Source organism: Equus quagga, chromosome 12 (assembly GCF_021613505.1).
Source record: "Equus quagga isolate Etosha38 chromosome 12, UCLA_HA_Equagga_1.0, whole genome shotgun sequence".
In the NCBI taxonomy this organism is placed as follows: Eukaryota; Metazoa; Chordata; class Mammalia; order Perissodactyla; family Equidae; genus Equus; species Equus quagga.
Window position 1 is genome coordinate 14,209,724 of NC_060278.1, and position 19,758 is coordinate 14,229,481.

The 19,758-nt window shown below is 37.7% G+C and overlaps 1 protein-coding gene across 1 annotated transcript in view; it reads right to left on the bottom strand.

Moving 5' to 3' along the window:
• Positions 1–505: 505 nt before the first annotated feature.
• Positions 506–19,758, bottom strand: part of PLXDC2 (plexin domain containing 2) — a 412,416-nt gene continuing 393,163 nt past the window's right edge. The window contains exon 14 of the mRNA XM_046678478.1: positions 506–10,344. Coding sequence (XP_046534434.1) covers positions 10,228–10,344 — 117 coding nt within the window. The 3' untranslated portion in view covers positions 506–10,227. The remainder of the gene's footprint in view (positions 10,345–19,758) is intronic.

A 19,758-nucleotide genomic window follows, 5' to 3' on the forward strand; every position in this document is an offset into this window, starting at 1 on the left:
TAAATCAGCTGAGGTGCACATCCCGAAGCCCCTGAGAAATAGGTACAATCATTTCCAGTTTGGGAAAAGGGATGAAATAATAGGGAACCTTCAGTAACTCATTTGGAAAGCCATTGGAGTTCATAAACCAAGACTAGTGACAGAGGCAAGAACTGAACTGAATTACCTTGACTTATTCCAGGATTAGGATTTAAAGTGGCAGCTGAAATCCCACCTGTCTGATCTGGAACAACTCAACACTGGGCTCTGTGTGTTGTGGATGGAGACCATGTCTCCACCCAGTTGCACACTATGATATTCTAGGTCCTCTGTTTTCTACAGTCCTCTCTTGTTGGTATCAGTCCCCACGTTGGGACAGGTTTAGAAGCAAAAGGATTTTCTATCCTATCATTAACCTGTGGCTCTGGACACTGAGCAAAGATTTTCTTTCATAATAGGTAGAATTTTTCCAAAACTAATGATGGAAAGGAAACGAAAATATGTTGAAAGACAACGGTAAAAAGTATTTAAGAAATTAGAACAAAATGATCATTTATTGTTTTTAATATGTAGTCAAATATGACAGCAGTATTACACAAATTGCTCCCTTCTCCCCCTTGAAAATCCCAAATTTGTTGAGTCAAACTGAAAATGAAGAAACAAGATTTAATTCCAAAAAAGAGCAACCAACAGAGAGAACATACGTAACATTTGGTCACCACCAGCTTCTAGACCTTTAAAGATAAATTGTGTTGCCATGGCAGTCAATACACTGGCTTTCCTACAAAATTATTACTAGCAAAAAAAAAAAAACATTTCCCACATACTGTAAGGAGAACCAGAAGAATTGCAGAAAAACTTGATTTAAGAAGCTGTGTGAGGAAACCTTTAATGAATGATTGCAATCATAATGATGCCCAGGTAAAAGATAGATGGCAAATTAACGAACTGTAAGGAAATACATTCAAACTTAGGTAATTAATCTTACAGTGAAAATCTAGTTGCAGAAGGATGTAGCATCTGAATGACTGAATTTAAACAGCAGATTTCAATAAAGGTCATGCCTCTTCTGCTATCCAACACCATTAGTGCAAATTCAGATACAATCCTTTTTACATTTGCAGGATCAGGTATGTCAAGCACGAGGTCGTCATGAAGTATGTGTACATTAATTTAACGTGAAAGAATGCAGCCTCGGAATGTCTCATTGACATGGCAGAGGAAACAGGAATGATGCCCGGGGGACTGGAATAAATTCAAAATACTCTTCCAAGCCCTGTATTAAATGAGGTTTTGGAAAACTTCCGCAAAATTAACCTTCACCTGAGAGACCCGTCCTTGATTTGACATACAAGGCTTTAGAAAACTCAGAAACTAGCTGGCAATGTGCTGTGCTCACCCACAGTCTTTCCTTTTGCTTGGGGGTGACTGGGTTTACAGGGTCAGATTTACCCCAGTGTTCTCTTTCAGCAGCACCCCAGTGAGCTTTGTGATTCTGACAAAGGGTACAATTATACCCACTTTGAAATGCATTTACAAATATTCTGTGTGCTGGTGCAACTGGCATAAAACACAGACAGCCCCCCGGGTGCCCAACTTCTTCTCCTTTCACACTTGAACATTTCAAATGACTACAAGCAGAATTACCAGAAACAGCAGTAGATTCCTGGCATTGGAAGTTCCCATGATCCCAGCTGGCATGCAAAAAAGGCTGTCTCTTTTTTTTTTGCCCTGAAAATAATGTACTTCCCAGGCACTCTCCCAATGCCTCACATGGGGCAAATGAGAGATTTGTTTTGACCAACCCATGAAAAGACTTTCCCCTTCTCAGCAAGGGCCCTAAGATCTACTTATACTCAGAATGTCTGTGTCTAACGAAATTTAATTCATTTCCCTAAAATGATTTTAACATTTCTTAGCAAGGGAAGCTCTGATTTCACTTAATGGTATTTTCAGAGTAGCCTGGTGGAGGACATTTAATTTGAGATTTTATTTCTCTGCTAAAAATATGGCAATCTGAGTATGATCTTGTTCGAACTATCTTTAAAATGGTTGCTTAGACTTGACCACAATGTCTAGACAATAGTACTTGAGTCTAAGTCCTGAGAAGGTCAAAATTCCCAGAGATCCAGGTATGGGTCTACAGTTCAAAAAGCCCTCTCTTATTCTTTCCTCAGGAAAATTTTTTTTTAAATTGTATTTTATTGCCTATATGTGGTTGGCTGTCTCATGGTCTCTGGTATAAGGGAAGCAAAGAACAGGCCTTGCAAGTCAAAAGGAGCTAAATGGAAAGTCTCTTTTGGGTCATCATCTGACCGTAGGCAACCCAATCCCCAAGAGCAAGGGCCTTGCTGATCTTAGGACTAGTGCCATAGGAGGGGTACAGGTGGACGAGGGCTGAGTTTGAAGATTAATTGGGGACATCCTTGACTTTCTCTATGTCACATGTTTCTTAGCATCATTGCTGGATCTGTGCCCCAGTGTCTGAATGTCTGATTGACCTAAATCAGAGCTGATCCTCACTGAATATTTATTTGCACATTGCTCTGAAGAAATTGAAAACCCTGCTTGATAACATATTTTGATCTTTCTGTTTTCCATGAATCGTCCCCATTTTCCCACTATGTTTCTACCTCTCCCTACGTAACAAACTTCTAAAATTAGTTTCATGCTATGTATCTATTCGATAGGCACAAAAGGTTTATAGCTGCATGATTAATAAGTGAAATGTTGGTCACGAATATATATTTTTTGTAATGCTAAGGAAAAGAGAGACTGTTTTTAAAAATCAGCACTCCAGTGGGAATGAGAGAAGTCACTGAGATTTTTCAACTGAAATCAAAATGAATATATCACTGTTTGCCAAGTTAAAATTTTTTACTTTCTTCCATCAGGAGTCGATTTTTTTTTTTTCACTAATTCTCAAATGTTAATAAATCTTAGAAATTACAAAACGATGTGTACCAGTGTGTGATTTGCATGAATTTTTTTCCAGCCTTTTATTCTGGATTTAAAGTAACACAATCTTTCAGTGTGAACAGTGATCTGGAAATTCATTTACAATGAGTTTTGAGCAATTTATTTCTCTAGACATAATTTGGTCATTTATAATAAATGTATTATTGAGAAGTCAGTGATGATGTTTTCCATAAACTTGTTATAGAGAAGTGATCCAAGAAATTATATGATTTTACTGGAATAATTATCATCTTACCACTTTGCAATAATCATTGTGAGAGCAGTGGGCACTGGATAGTTTAAAAGTTATGTCAGGCAATAATTAGGCAGCTGTGTTACAATTTAAGTTGAAATTAGAAGATCAACTTAATCAAAATGTTAAGTAACACCATATTGTCTGATATGACAGTGGTATAGTAGAAAATTATATGCACGCTTGAGGGTCTCCTGGGTTGGGGTGTTCTGATTTCCATGATTGTCTTATGAGAATTCACTCTGAGTGTGCTTGTCAATATTCCATAGCCTTAGAGTTTGCCATCAAGGTTTTCAACTGTATATCCATAGAAGCAACTTGTAGAAAATAATTATGAGTGCTTTCAAATCTAGGTTGGTGTTCCAGCAAAGGAATAAAAGGAGGCCTGATACTCTCCCTGGGGGTTTGTTATTTCTAGGAATTTTCTTAAGGGTTTGTCTTTGTATAACTTCACCAAGTTTTCCAATTGGTACAGAATAGACACAAGTACAAACTGATTGGGTTCAAAGTTAATCATAGGAAATCATAGACCTTACAGGAAAACTGACATAAGGCACATCAAATCAGTGGGAACTTTGGCTTGACAGATTTAGACATTCTAACTTAGAAATTTTCAATTTTCAATTACTGAGGATAGTCAAAAAAATTTTTTTCCCCAAAGAGGGACAATAAAAAATCAGTATCAGATCAAAAGCTCATCCAGATATGCTTAAAATTAGATGTACCAAACTTTAACTTCTACGCACATTTTAAAGGTAAAGAGACGAAAGAACAAAATTTGTAGATGTGTGAAATGACCAAAAGAAAACTCCTCAAAGCAAAGTCTGAGATACAGAAGTTGTGTGACCCCAAGTCCCCATCTGGAAGCAAAAACCACTGCAGCAGCTATTACAGCAGCAAAGCGTAATTACTGAGCAGCCTTATCTCCAGCTCTGAAAAAGTCAATTCCCAAGTTCCCAGAGATAACCAATCTTCCGATCTTCTCTCAATACGTTTGTAAAACCAAGAGATGGAGAGATAGATAAGGATGATGTTGGGTTGTGGCTGAGCTGGTGACTTTCATAGCCCCTTCTAATTCAGAGTTTATGGTTCTAAGTCTTATTGTGAATGAAAACTTATCTATGATGAAGATTAAGTGACAAGAGAAAGAGAAATGTGTGCTTTTTTCTCCTGATATATTTTGCTCACTAGCTAATCCAGTAGTTTTCCCAATCCTACCCCAGGAGACGTTTGGCTATGTCTGGAGACATATTTAGTTGTCACAACTGGGCAGAGGGCTGTATGTGAGCTACTTGCATATTCTCAATAGAAGCATGGAAGCTGCCAAACACTGTGCGATGCACGGGACCACTCCCATCCCCCTAACAAAGAATTATGGAGCCTAAAATGTCAATAGTGCCGAGGCTGAGAAAACTGGAGACAGCCTAATAAATGGCAAACAGCCACACAGATCTAAAGTGCAAATGAGTCTTTGATACACTGGGTTTCCTGGACTATTTCATGATCTTGATACTTCAAAAAGTCACAAAAGAAACATTGGTGTGGGAAAGTGAACTGCATCTGGTCAGAAAGAATTCAAGTGACCTAGAAGGTCCTCCTGGGTCTAAACTTCGGATGAGTAACTTTTCTTCTCATAAGTAAAATTAACAGATCCTTTGAAATAGAGCAAACAGCACAGATGTATCATTCAGAAACATTCTTCAGGCAGAATCTGGATTCTTCCCTATCTAAGTAGAATAGAAAATTGGAATTGGAAATTGAATAGAGTAATGTTGATCCCACCTCCTTGTGAAGTTGTGTTTGAGGATTTCACCATATTATCGTTATCAGTGGACAAGCCTGATCTCTCACTATTTGTATTTGTCACTATAAACCACTAGATCTTGCACAGGAACTTGGCTCCAGTAAGCGCTTAATAAATATTTAAGTGAACTGAGTGATTGAATGAACAAACAAAGGGATGCATCAAAGTGCTCTGTAAAAGGCAAAGTGCTTCACAAACACAAGGTAATACGGGTAGATAATAGGCAATTCCACAGACCTTGTAATATTTGCTCAAAAAATCTTTTTTAGGGAAAAATGCTCAAATAGTTTAAAAAGCAAATAAGAATTGTGATCATATATGTCATAAGAAAATATGCTATGAAGATGATTAGCATTCAGGTACGTTTGGGAAGAAAAGAAACAAAGGGAGAATAATTTTAAATGGACAAAGATAAATAGTATTGCTAATTTAGATGGACACAGGTAGGAGGGGGGGAAGGAATATTCGAAGCCAACTAAAGACCCTGTGATATTAGGCTAGAACTTGGAATCGCTGGTTGCTATACAAATGGCACCTTTCTTAAGACAGCAACATGACAGAGGAAGCTTGGCCCAATGTTCCACATTAGAGGACAGAGCAGACGGTCAATGTGGCAAATAAAGTTAGCCTTTAGATGGACTGTGCCTTCTAAGCTGCTTGGTTGGTCTTAAACGCCAACAAAGGGGTGTAGGCAAAGAGAACTGGAACAAAAATAACCAGTCAGGAGTTTTAAGCTCAAGACCCAGTGCCGATACTGGGAAAATTATTCTCTCTCTCTGGGCCTCAATTTTCTGATCTGTGAAATGAAGAGGTTGGATTAGATATCTCCCATGATTCTGGCATATGGATGCTGATGTTCATAGTGCGCCGTGAGCTGTGGTGGGAAAGAAAAAGCAAGAGCAACCTTTTGGAAGGAGCAGGGCGCATCGTAAAAAAACATCTGAAAAAGGCCTGAAGAAATACAAAACAAAATAACATGTCACAGGAAGGAGAAACCATAGCCATAGGGCCTATTTTTAAGTTAGTGTTATTTAAATATTAATTTCTTATCATGGAATGGAAGTGTCTTGAACCAAGATGTGTGTTCCAGCAAAACTTTATCTCAAATGGACAATAGACACTTGGGGCATTACCAAATTTATACTCCTTCAGAATGAGGAAACAACATAAGAAATTTTTTTGCCAAAAACTAATATATAATGCTAATCTGAGAATATATATCTGCGTATTATCATAATTTAACTTAATTTGATTCCTTTTGTAGAGTCTGCATTTGCAAATTTTTACATTTAAAATTGTTTCACATATTTATAGTTTAATGTGATTGCCCCTTGTATTCATGCTACCAGGGATAAACTAATATTTGAAATTATTTGTACTTGAGGTATTTCCTTCTAAAGAGAACACTGCTGGTTAGCTCTCGGGCCTCCCTTTGCTGTGATGAGTAGACTGGGAAATCATAAGACACCAGAGAGGCTAAGGGACTCCATTGGAAAGAACTGAGCCAGTTGAAGGATGCACACAGGACGCTCTGGCCTGGGAGAGGAGAGACATTGGGAGAGATGTCATGTAGAGGAAACATTAAGAGAAAATATTAAGATGGGAAAAAAGAAACTTAAGCAATTTGCTCTGTGTTTTGAATGTATTCTCCTTTGGCATTTTCTCAAGAAACGGATCAATTTGATTGTCTTTGAATGCTTTCTGGACTGATGGACCTTTCTTCCTCTGAATGCAAATTTGTGCTGGTTGGACCAATAGATGTGCTTTATATGGGTTACTTTGACATAAGGTTTTAAAAGTCTGTACACCTGTACATTTAGTCAATCTGCATAATAATAATCTTGCAAGGAAGATAGGACAAAAATATTTTTATTTCCCCAAATCACAAATTGAGTCTCCTGGAGGTTAAAAGTGATTTTCCCAAAATAACAAGAATGGAGACTCAAAGCCGAGTCAGCCAGTATTCTTTTCCTTACTCCACATTGCTCTCTGAGATAAAAAATGCTTAGATATGCCCAGGAACTACCAAATCTCCTCTTTTTTCCTTCTCCTTTTTTTTAAAGGAGAGGGAAGTAAAAGGAAAGACCTCTACAGCACTATGTAATCCAATTTTCTACGTGATGGTAATGTTTTGCGTTGTTCAATATGGTAGCCACAAGCCACTTGTGGCTACTGGGCACTTGAAATGTGGCTAGTGTGACTCAGAACAGAATTTTTATTTAATTTTAATTAATCTAAATTTAAATAAATAACCACATTCGGCTCCTGGATATAATATTGTGCAGCATAGTTCTAGAAGCCACATGCGAGAGATTAGCAAATCCCTAGGTATCTCAAACTAAAATAATAATTGGGGGTAAATTGTATGTTATCATTTATCTTTTGTTTTATATTTGTTAGTATATCTTGAAGTCCAAACCCTTCATAAACAAAGCAACATTGTGGTCAGTGCTATCTGGCTGGCTTAAGATATTTTTCTTGACTTTTAATAACTTTAATTACTGAATATTATTTTTACAAATAATTAAGATGAAATAACTAATTTCCTCAGTAGCTCCATTCACATGATTTCACCAGAGGTTTGTGTGTTCCTTTGCTGTTCTTAATCTTTTAATTATTATTGTTATTCTCTAACACGTTCAAAAGATATTAAGCAATGTACAGAAGTGCCCTTTTTAATACCTAATATACGTAAAGTCTAAAGCAGCAGCATCCATTCTGGATTTCTAGAAGCTCTTTGCATTTGCTCTTCCTTTGGAGTAAATGGGCACCAAGAATAAACCAGAAACAAAATAGAATGAAGTTTTCACGAAAAAAGGGGATTCAGTCAGCTTTTCTCTTACCACCAAAAGTTCACATACAATGGAAACTTCTCACCACCTTTAACTCTGAGTTCTATGAAGAGGTTTTCCTGCACATCAGCAGCCTTTTTACCTGCAACATGTTGTCTTTCTTCCTTAGTGCTTTAGTTCACAGAACAATTCAGAGGGTTTTACATTTTTCTAGAGAATTGTCAATTCTTCTGAACAAAAATGGAAAATGAAAGGGTATAAAGATAACATTACTACTTCAAAGAATTGTGTAAGGAGTTGGATATATATGCGGGATTTATACAACTGTCAATCAACTGCTGTTGGAAGCCACACCTACCACAAAAGCTAGTGAAAGAAGCATCTTCTTATCCTAAAAGGAATCGTCTGTGTGCTCCTTATGTCTTTGTAGAATACCAGTTGCACCAGTTACATTGGCAAGTCATTTGCTTATTGCTATCTGATCAAACCTAATCCACAAGAAATAAGGGTGGGATATTTCATATAAACAGAAAGCAGCTACAGCAGACAGATTGTCATCACATCCTTCAATCACCTTGCTTGTCAATTTTTTTGCAATTATTAACTAAGTAGGTTAGGTTGCCACCCTCATCAGGTACTTACAAGTGTAAAGCAATATAGAAATGATGGAAAATGGCACTAGTTTGCATCAGACAATTGTGACGATAAATACGATACTTGGTTAGTGGACTGATGTCATTCAATGTAGACACCGCGTACAGATGCTAAGCCATTGATAAAGTGCTGCATAAGAGACTTCTCTGCTTCTTTATACCCGAATCTGCAAATGTTGGACACTGTACCCTACAAGAACCAACAGCTTCTTGGCCCAGGATGTAAGTTTCACGGGTCGAGATGTTGATGAACTGTACACACAGTACCTGAATTTAAACTTCAGGAGCTCAGTATATATATTAACCGCTTTCCTGCTCAACGGATGCCTTTCTTTTCTTCATTCAGGGGAACTTTGGAAATCTGGATTGTGATTCCAGGGCAAATGACAGATCCATCTAAGGAGCTTTTGCATCTGTTTTCTCTAACCAGGGAGGGAAGAGGTTGATAGGAATGAAGGAGTGGCTCAAATCGGCAGGATAATGATCGGCACTGCAATTAATTGAACCACTTTCGCTAAGTGACATAAAAATATTCTAATATTAAGGATTATTTTACAACTCTATGGAAGTATGCAGTAATGCATCTTGCATTCTTGTCTTGATGACAAAATGCACTCTTAGAGTCACAAGAGCCTGCCTTGTGTTAGTTATAAACAAAAATATATTTATATATATATTTATGTAACTACTATGTGCTTTAAAGAAAATTACTGTATGATTCAGCAGGGTTCTCTCGATCTTTTTCTCGCCAGGGATATGCTGATTTGAATGGCTTCTCAGGAATCGACAATAAAATGGGCCTTTAGTACTGAAATGGCAAAAAGTAAAAAAAAAAAAAAACCAAAAAAACAAAACCCTATGTTTAGAATCCCTTAACATTTTTGCTTCAAACAACAACTAAGGAACTCTCTGTATTGTTTCCTTTCGTTTCCTTCAGCCAAGAGCAACTGTGTCTTCATAGGACTTCACAGTTGGGAAATGGAGGCAACGCTTCATAAAACAAATCAGATCTTTTATTCTGAGGTGGGAGAATGGAAGGCCTCATTTGCCACTCCCTCTTTCCTAATCCTTAGCTAAAAGCTTGGAAGTTCTGTCACAGCTCAGAGAAAGGGCCTTCATTAACAAGGAAGAGGGAGGCATCGTCTGAACCTCCAGTACAGATAAAAGATTCATCCTGTAAAGTAATGAACTTGTTGGAACAGGTGGAGCTGGACCAGAAAAACAAAATCCTTTTGCCGCCCGACTGGTGAAAAGATAGAAAATCTCTTAGTCTGTGTATGTTTTTGCTCCTGCAGGAGCTATTTTTCTCAGCCATCTTGCAACATTCATCATTGCTCTTTTGAGCGAAACGGTTCCGGCTTTGGAACAGTGTTGTCTTTGAGACATCAGAGAAGAAAATTTGAACCAAAGTGTAGATCCCTCGTGAACTAAAGCTTTCTTGTTATTCTTTTTTCTCGATCCCTTTGCAACCCTGCACCTAAGCCAACAGCATTGTAATCTTGTCAAACTTCTGATAAGCCCACAGGAGATGTTCTGAGTGAACTATTGATGTCATTCCACTAGGGAATTCTATGTTCAGTGGTAAATGGTATCCTGTTTAAGTTTTAGTTTTTCTTTCTCCCTTCCTGGGCTGGGCTTGTCCAGAAATCTTGTCTCCTTCAGGCTACAGCAGCTTAGGATTCCTTTGTGTGTGTGTGTGTGTGTTTGTTTATTTGTCTTAAAGGTATAGGCAAAATTGTAGTCTTAACACCTGTAAGCCAGCACTGGTGCTGTTCTGTCCTAGAAATTTTAGCATTGCTCTGATACAATGAAACCTTCTTTCTCTCCCACTGGTTCAACCTCAGCATAGGCAGGATGGCCAGAACCTCTTCGAAACTTCATTGCAGGCCATCTGCTGGGGCGTCTCTAAAAGAGAAAATGAAAAAGTAATGAACACCTGGCGATGATCGCATCACAAGAAAAAGATATTTGCCAAATATTTTAGATTAACTTCTAAACTAAATTTAGTAACCCATGAAATTATCTCTCATCACCACCATGGTCAGAATTATATACCCGAAAAAGTCCCGTGTTTCATCTCCATTATGGCATGATCAGCACCTTTCAGGTGGCCCCGTAGGATTGAGAGCTTCCTAAAGGCAGGATTTATGCCTCATGCATATTTATGTCTAAAAGATTCTATAAGTGACAAAATATAACTCGGCAAAAATGAGCTGCAATAAAAACAAGTCTTCTTAATATATAGCCACTGACACTTTCTCTTCTCCAGAAGTCAATAATGATATCACTTCATTTTCCTTATTAATTCACTCAAAAACATAAGCCCATAAAATTCTGCACAGTTCTTAGAAGTGTACTTCAAATTAGGGACTAGACTTCCTGGTAAATAAACTAAAAGAAAAATCACTTAGTATCTTAAGAAATTATTTATTAAGCTGAGACATCTCATATATAACTTTTTCGGCTTGAAAATTAACAGATGTCATGACCTGAAAACTGAACCCAACATCACAGGGTGTGGACAATCTAGAGCCTATGAACTCAGTAACTGTACATGTGGACATTTTTTTTTTTGCACACAGTCCTAAAATACAAGTTATTTGTATTGACAAAAAGAGCGCATTTCTTCCCAGCACTCTGTCCGTCAAACCTTTTGCGATTTACACATAGGAGTGCTGAAATGAATTATTAAGTTATAGTAGCAGAAGACACTCAAATGCATTTCCCAGCCACAGTGACACTAGAAACTATTACTCCATTTATCAGACTGCCTGCATTTTTACAGTAAATAAGACAAGAAATATTGAAGGAAGTTTATTTCTATCTAAAGAATTTTAATGTGAAAAATGTTAAATATCAGTGTAGATATACCAGCATTTGGCAGCTTTCTAGATTTGCCAATTATATTTCCCTGTCAATGATTAATGGCCATAGAAGAGTTTTTACATCAAGTAGGAATGAGTATCTACTCTACTTTCTGGAAAAATACCAATCAAGGTAACTGCGTTCTGCCTACTAATTATATTACGTGCTGTCTATATAACGTTATGTGGTCAGAATGCTTTACTTTTATTAGCTGAATAAGTCCCATGAGGTAAGTGAAATGGAACTGTCCTTATTTTCCAAAAGAAGAAGTTAAAACTAAGAGAGGGCTAAATAGAAAAATAGTGTGTCCTTTTTGGAACTAAAAATCACCATCAATGGAAATATAGTAAGCATCTCCAGGGAGATAGATACTGTAACTCATGGTCACTCCTGTTTGTGGGACAACACCAATATGCTGCTGTACTCATTATTTATGACTTCCACTCTGGTTTCAGAGACTTCACAACTGGACTTCCGGATCCATAACTGCCCTAGTCCCTCTCTGAGTCAAGTAGCACCAAGTGAAGTCTTTGCTCTGAATCTCCACGTTTATAAGGTCTGGCTGGCAAGTAGAGCCTTGTGAACTAGCACTAATTTACAACCCAGCATGTAAAGATATTGTGGGATAGGTGACTTTTCATTAAAAAGGAATCCAGATGGTGAGAATGTTGATGATGATGCTTGTGAAGGTTATATTTTATTAAGCTTTGAATCGTATTTCATGCTTTGTACTAAGTGATTTACATATATGATCTCATTTAATATGCACAACTCAATCATTTATATTTTGCACAAAGCTGTAAAGCTAGCAACTGGCAGGGCCAAGATTTAAAATGAGGTCTAACTACTTCCAAAGTTAATTGTCCGTGATATAGAAATTAGTTCTTAAAAATTTAGTGGTTTGCGTATAAGTCACCCGAAATTTGTGAACATGGTTCTATTTTTATTTCAGTCTTAAAAATATAACATTACCAACAACATCAGTATCCTATTAATAAATCAGAAATACTAAGTCAATAATTCTCTGTCTTAGGTGAAAAGATTGCAGGATTATTGGTAATGTTTATCATGTCCTCTGCAGGCTCATCACAGAGGTCCTCAAAAATGACGGAAGTGAAGCCTCTTCTGTTAACACAATACTAACTTATTTTCTGAATTAATTACATAACCTTAAAGAAAATTTCTCTTGATTTTGTTACTATTCTTTGTAGGAAAAAAAATAGAAGTACCCCAACAACATATAAAATTACTAGAGATCTCACCACTACATCACTTACATACATTTCCAGAAACATTAAATCATTGCACATACTGTTTTATGAATTCCCTTTTTCTCCACCTAAGTAAACACTGAGTAACAAAAATTCATGAACTATCTCTCTACAAAATTATTTTAAAAGTCTGTAGAGTAAACTACTTATAAGTAACTCATGATTTATATAGTCAATTTGTTTTTGAGACTTTTTCCAATTTTTTTGACAATATAAATAGTGTTACAATAAATATCTTTCCTGCTAACCTGATGGGTATATATCTCTGATTAGTTCCTTTTATAAATCCTCAGAAGTGGAATTATTGGGTCATATGTTGAAGGACGTACGACCAAAGAAAGGTATAGAATATGGTTTCTCATTCATATGGGAGAAAAAAACATTTCAGGGGAAAGAGATTGTCAGTGTAGGTTGGAAAGGTGAGGAAAATACATGGAGGTAAGATTTAATATAGATTTCAAATAAACTTTCTAAAGATGAACAAAATAGAATAGGTATAATCCAGCTACGAAATTATTCAAGAAAACTATCTTATTTGTGCAAAACTAAAAAATTTATGCCTACCCCTATAGTTTTTGAGTAGATTAAAAGAAAAGACATTTTCCATAATAATATCTGAAAACTTATAATGAGATCTAACAAATACCATGCAACTGGGGTTTAGAAAATTTGATCTGATTTCACATTCGTTTACAATTTGTTGATATCTCAATGTTAGCCCTAAAAATGTTGAACAAGAGTAACACCTTTACCAATTACTTTCTTCTAGTTAGTGCCAATCTGCTTCCTTTCTAGAACACTTTCACATATCACAAATCAATGATATGATCTTAAATACATCAGTTGCTTTCTCTGGGCCTTAGTTTCCTCATTTGTAAAATGATAGCTAAGGGTTTGTCTTCTAAAACTGTAGAATCCTTGTACTTGACTGCATAAAATAATTGACTTTAACATTGGGGGAGAAAAAAAGAATGATTTTAAAAACTCCTCCGTTTTGTGGTTCTTCTCATCATCGTCCCTCCTGTCTTTCTCCACTAACTTTTAGGATTCCTAAGTTTAAGGGAAATCTATGTAAATCAGTTCTAACTGAAATTGCTTTTGTATGTCAACCAGCAGCTGCTCAAAGATTTCCTTACAAATGAAAATAATGGGGCAGTACTATGACTGTAACAGAATGGTTGAATATTTAGTTCTCATGGGAAAATCTTTCATGCTGGTGCTCTAACATGAGGCATCTATCTAGTGGACAAAGGGATCTAGAAACCTGGTCATCATGTCTGGCTCTGCCATGAAGCGTGATGGGTCACAATCCAGTGTGTACACTTCTTTCTCGAGGCTCAGATATTTTCAAATCTGTGTTCTTTTCAGAACGACTAATTCAAACTGTTACAGAAACTGATAGGGGCCACAGGGTCACTTGCTAACAGAGCAGGATGGCTGCTGAAAATTGAAAAATTCAAACCAGACTGTCCTGTTAATTCATCACACAGATTCAGGCAGTAATGCCTTAAAACATTACCGGGTGTGATGCGTGGGTGATCTCTAATTTCATTTCTGAGAATTATTTATGTAATTAATCACATTCAGAAGGAAATGCTCACACTGATGTGTCAGCACTAGGGGGGCCGTGCGTGCGGGTATTCTCCCTAATTACTTCTTCGGCACTATTAATTGCACAGTCATCCAGATCTGTCTCAATGGTCTGTGGCAAGATAATTAGCTGAAATATCCACAAACAAACCTGCAGGGTACTCTCAGTTAGCAGCGTACACAACCTGCAGCTGGAGACCTCTTCAAGCTCAGAGAGCAAGGCAAATAGCGCTTTCTGTGGATTGGATGAGCCCTTGAAGGAAGTTATGAGGCATGAGCACGAAAGGAGTTGATTTTGAAATTCAAGGCCCAGCTAGAAGACACCTGTGGTGCTTGATGGCACTTGACAAGCAGTTGTTCCGAAATATCTGGTGTTTGGTGCTGTGTTCTTCAGTGCACAGCGGCGAAGTGGAAAGATGCTGGGATTATGAGGCTTGGACAGCATCACAGTCCTGTCATTTCCCACCACAGGACTCAGGCAAAGTCACGTGTTTTCTTTGTTACTCACTCTTCCCATTTGGAAAATGAAATGAACTGGATTATTGTTTTTCAAGCTTCTTTTCTTTTCTTTTTCAATTAAAAAAATTTTAAGTCACAAACCTTTTGTTCCAACGAGATCTTACCTGGAAGCCTAAACAGGATCACACAGAGTAGGTCTCCCTTCATTGTGATGGAGGGACCCCTGTGTACCCACTCTGAGCCCTGAGGGAGCCCACGGGGACTATACCTTCCCAGAGTATGTGTTTAGAAACTAAACAGAACTCGATTTGCATTTCTCAAACTTGATTTGCATGGAGATCCCAGGGGGCCTTGTTAAGACGCAGATTCTGATTCACTGGGTCTGGGGGAGGGCCTGGTTTCTGCATCCTATCAAGTGCCTGGGTGGTGCTGATGCTGCTGGTCCACACAACACACTTTGAATAGTGAAGGTGATGATTCTCTAAGGTCTCTTCATACAGGAGCATTCTTTAAAAGTGAGTGGAAGAAAAAATACTGAACTTTGACCTTCCTTGGGTCTCCAGCGGACCTTTGTGGGAATTGAACGTACATTCAGCAGGGGCAGCCTTCCTATATTTAGCTTTGATAAAGTTTGACTGTTCAGTGGAAGAGAGTTTTCTTCCTTTTCATACTTCCAAATACAAATTATTCTCTATTCTCCTTATTTTGTGTTGAATGTTATTTCAGTCTTAACAGTTGAAAGTCCGGGTTGCAAGATTTAGCAAATAGATAGACAGGGCACTAGTTAAGTTTGAATTTCAGGTAAACAACAAGTAATTTTTTTAAAACTCCTTCATGAGACACACTTATAGTAAAAAATTACTCATTTTTTTAATTTGAAATTCAAATTTACCTGGGTGTCCTGAATTTTATTTGGCAACCGTACCTATAGTGGAACACTATGGCTTTAGGCCCTGGCTAGTAAAACTTGCAATCTAATTAAAATAAACCACTCCTGTTTGTGGCTGTGCCTCTTTGCTTCATGAATTTTAGGCCACTTTTTCCTTAAAAAGAGTAACTCAAATTGATTTGTCCATCTTCTGGTGGCCAAGATTCCAAGAAATAACTGTTGTGTGAAGCAAGGCCTGGGTGTTCTTTCACACATTCTCTGCTCATCCGATTTCGGTTGCTCTTCCTCCTGTGGCAGCTGTCCAAGTGTCCCGCAGCCACCTCTTCTCCAGCCTACACTACCTACTTGCCATTGGCACGTTACCTCCATTCTAGAACTGTCCGACGGGTGATCATGAAGAATTAGTTAATATAACATAGTTGGTACGTGTCCAAGATGAATGTTGTCCCAAAGCATATAGAGAACAGCTATATAGCGAGATTAACAAAACCATCACGTTATTCCTATGATCTTCTGAAAACTAAAGTACTCTTAAAATAAAAATGAAGTGATTCTCCATTGGCTGCTAAATAAGTACAAACTCATTAATATGGGAAGAAATATCTCATGTTTCATTTCAATACATTTCAAACACTTAATGTCCATTATTTTCTTTCACAGCCTGGTGGTTCTCAGACCTGACTAAAAATAAAATCACCTGAAGAGATTAAAAAGAAAGTATTGACGTCGAGGCCTCCCTCAGTCCACCGAGCAGAATCTCTGGCTGGGGTCCAGGCAAGCGTATTTTTAAAAAGCTCTTCAGGGCAGTCAGATGCCCAGTGAGGGCCGAGAACCACTGTCAAACCGTACTTCTCTCAGTTCCTTCTCCATCCCATAGTTTTTGCCTGTGGTATTCCCCCAACCTGAGATGCCACTTTATCATCCTGACTTACACAAACACTATCCATTTCACATTATTTCCAAGAAAGCTTTCTGGAGTCCCAGTTATAGGTGAGAAGTCACTCTTCACCCTCCTGTGTTGTCTCAGACATATCCTTTTATTTATCTATATCTCTCATTACATTGTGGCACACATTGTGGCTGTGTATATGGTTGCATACGTATGGTGTATGTATATGTCCTGCTCTATGTATATGTCCTTGGGGTCAAGTGTCATATCCTGTTCAACTCTGAAACAGCCACAGTAGTGGTGTACCAAAGATATCTGACATCTGGAGTAGATCCTTTTTATAACATCCGCCTCCTCCATAAGACAACATTATTTTCAGTAATAATCATGAAAAGAAATGAATAATAATAATGGCCAGAAAAGAAATGCAGATGGTGAAAGTCTTCCTGTTTGGAGCTTGATAGATGTAACTATGTCAGTAAAAAAAAAAAAAAAAAAAAAAAAAATTGCAAATAAATATTCCCATACAAAAAGGGGAAATAGAATGAATTAAGGAAGTTTTGAAAAAAGGGAAAAAAGACACATGAAGGAATACTGCCAAATGAGTGAGCTCCACAAGGCTCAGAGAATCATTTGCACTTTGCAATAATAGAATTGAAGTAGTTCAAGGTCTGTTTCTTTGTCTTTACAACCACGATGCTATCACCCTTTGTTCTGAATCTACCGCTTTAACACAGATCTACGTAGTATTATACAGGTTGGTGATCCGTTGAACCCACGCAAGTACAAAGGACTCCAGACTCTTGTGAACTCAGTCTCTAAACGCATGCATGCAGCTGAGTCTGCTGTCAGGGGCCAAGTGTGTAACTGGGAGTTCTCTGAATTAATCTCCAGGAAGAAGACAATGTTTACAAAAGGATAAGTAATAAAACTGTGCAAAGTTGAAGTTTACATATATATTATGTTGGTAACACTCAACAGTAACTGAATCAACTCTTTAGAACTTAGATCAGCAAAAGCTTTTAACACCATTTAGAATTTCTGGCACATAGTGATAATAACAATTTAATTTAGTCAGTTTTATTATAATTTTACCATTTTCTACAAACAACACATGCCCTTATGACCTGCACCTGGACAGACTGCTCCCAATGCCCTGCCCTTGGTCCCCCATTGATCTACCATGTCTAGCAAAATGCCATAAGCAAGGAGACTCACAGTAAGTGTTTGCGTTGACTTACATAGATCTTACTCTATAGTTTATGCCCCACACGGAGCACAGCAACCAGATTCTTGAGTGACAAACTATCTTCTTGGCTTTCTTTTTTCCCCTTTTGACTTGAGTCCATTATTGGCTACTTTGCTACCCAAAATGAGAATGACTGGTGATAGTGATTATTAGCACATTCATGCAGCGATAACTGCATTCAGTAAGCCAATAATGTTACTCTTAAAGAGTCTATACGTAAAACACAGTGCTGAAGATAAGGCATTTTAGGTATGTTTAGGGAAAATAAGATATTTGCATACAGACACTTGAACAGGAACTAACCAATAATACAAGTAAAAATGCACAGACAAGAGATTTCATTGCTCAGTCTAAAATCAAGTATCCGCTGAAAGTATTTGACAATAAATGCTATGAGTTTCGAGGAAAGAGACTCCATTTGGATTTGAGTCATCAGACATGATTTCTTGGGCAGATTGAATATAAAGACGAAGGACAGAATGAAATTCCTCATCATTGTAGCCCTGATGCTCTTCGCAGGACTTATTCTAGGTCTTTAGAAAACCTCAGCCACTGGTCTTGTGAGCTTTAGTTTTTTTCCTCCTCTACTTTATCCCCTCTAGCAACTTCACCGACTTTAACATGCTCTTCTTCAAGGTTCCTCCTGGATCATTTTGAAGATATCTACTTCCATCTCTTCTATATTGCTCATTCTACCATCTCAAAACAGCCATCTCCAAGGCCTGGCCACCTCGTGGCACTGTACAGCCTCTAAATCCTTTAGATTATGGAGCATTGCCTCTCATTAATCTCCACAATTCACACAGACTTCACTTAACTTCCTGTCAGCCTGAATTCCATGGTGGGCCACTTCTCTCAACTTAGTTTCTCTTCCCTCATCTATATGACAATAAATCCCAGATAAGCTCTCCCATCCTCGTCATAAATCCTCATCTTCTAAATTTTCAATTCTAGGCCCTAAGCAGTCCCAACCACTGCAGAAAAAGTCACATATTCAAGTTAACCCAGCACCACAGAATCACTCTTTCAACTGGGAAGTCAGTGATTCATTCACTCTTCTCTTATTAAATCCTTAGGATACACTAAAACTCATCCAGTCCCATGCTGCCCTCCCTCAATCTTGAATTTCATCATCCATTTTTACTGAGAAGATTCAGCCATTAAGAAGATTCCAATCCTTCCCCTACTGTCTTCATTGATGCCTTTATATCTACTCATCCTTTCTTATCTGAAATAAAATGATCTTCTTCTGTTGCACAGTTAATTGCTTCTCCTACTCAATCCTGTCTCTGCTATGAAGTTACTTCATTCCTTCCTCCTTCTCACGCACCTTAAAAAACTCCTCTCATGTTTCTTTACTTTATACCTGCACTCAACATCAGAAAAACCCTTTATTTGATGTTTCTTTGTATCCTCAGTACTAAATCTCTCTTGAATGTCTGACTGAATCTGTTGCCTTGACATTACAAAACCATTTTTTACCCTCTTCAATCTGGTGCCTCTTCCCTCCCTTGAAACTGCATTCTCACAGGTTACAAATGTTCTCATTGTCAAGTTAGTACCATTTTTCTCTTTTTCTGGGACTTCTCTAGAGCACTTGACACTGCTGCCTCCCCTTCATCCCTGAGCCTCTCCTTTTTTCTAGCTTCCTATGATGGCATATTCCCTTGCATCTCTATTTTATTTTCCTCTTAAGCTGGTCTCTTTTCCAGGTTTATAAACACTAAATGTTAGCATGTTCTAAGGTTTAGTCATGAGTGCTCTAATCTCTCTCTTCTCCATAGCATTCTTCTTTATTCTCTTGGGTTTCCACTTGCATTATTGTAACTTCCATTATTTTCTCATCCGACTGCTTAAACTTAATCCATTCCTTTTCTTCAGTTGCTTTTTTGGAGAGGCCCAATTGAGATTCGACCATTAGCTCCAATCCCTTGCAGGACGCTTGGTTTTGTCCAAAATTGTCCATAAGACATTTGGTCCACGTCAAAAGGTCCTTGCTATTTGGTCCAGTCCAAAACATCCATTAGACATCTGGTCCATAAGACATTTGGTCTACACCAAAAAGGTCCTTGACATTTGGTCCTGTCCAAAACATCCATCAGACAAT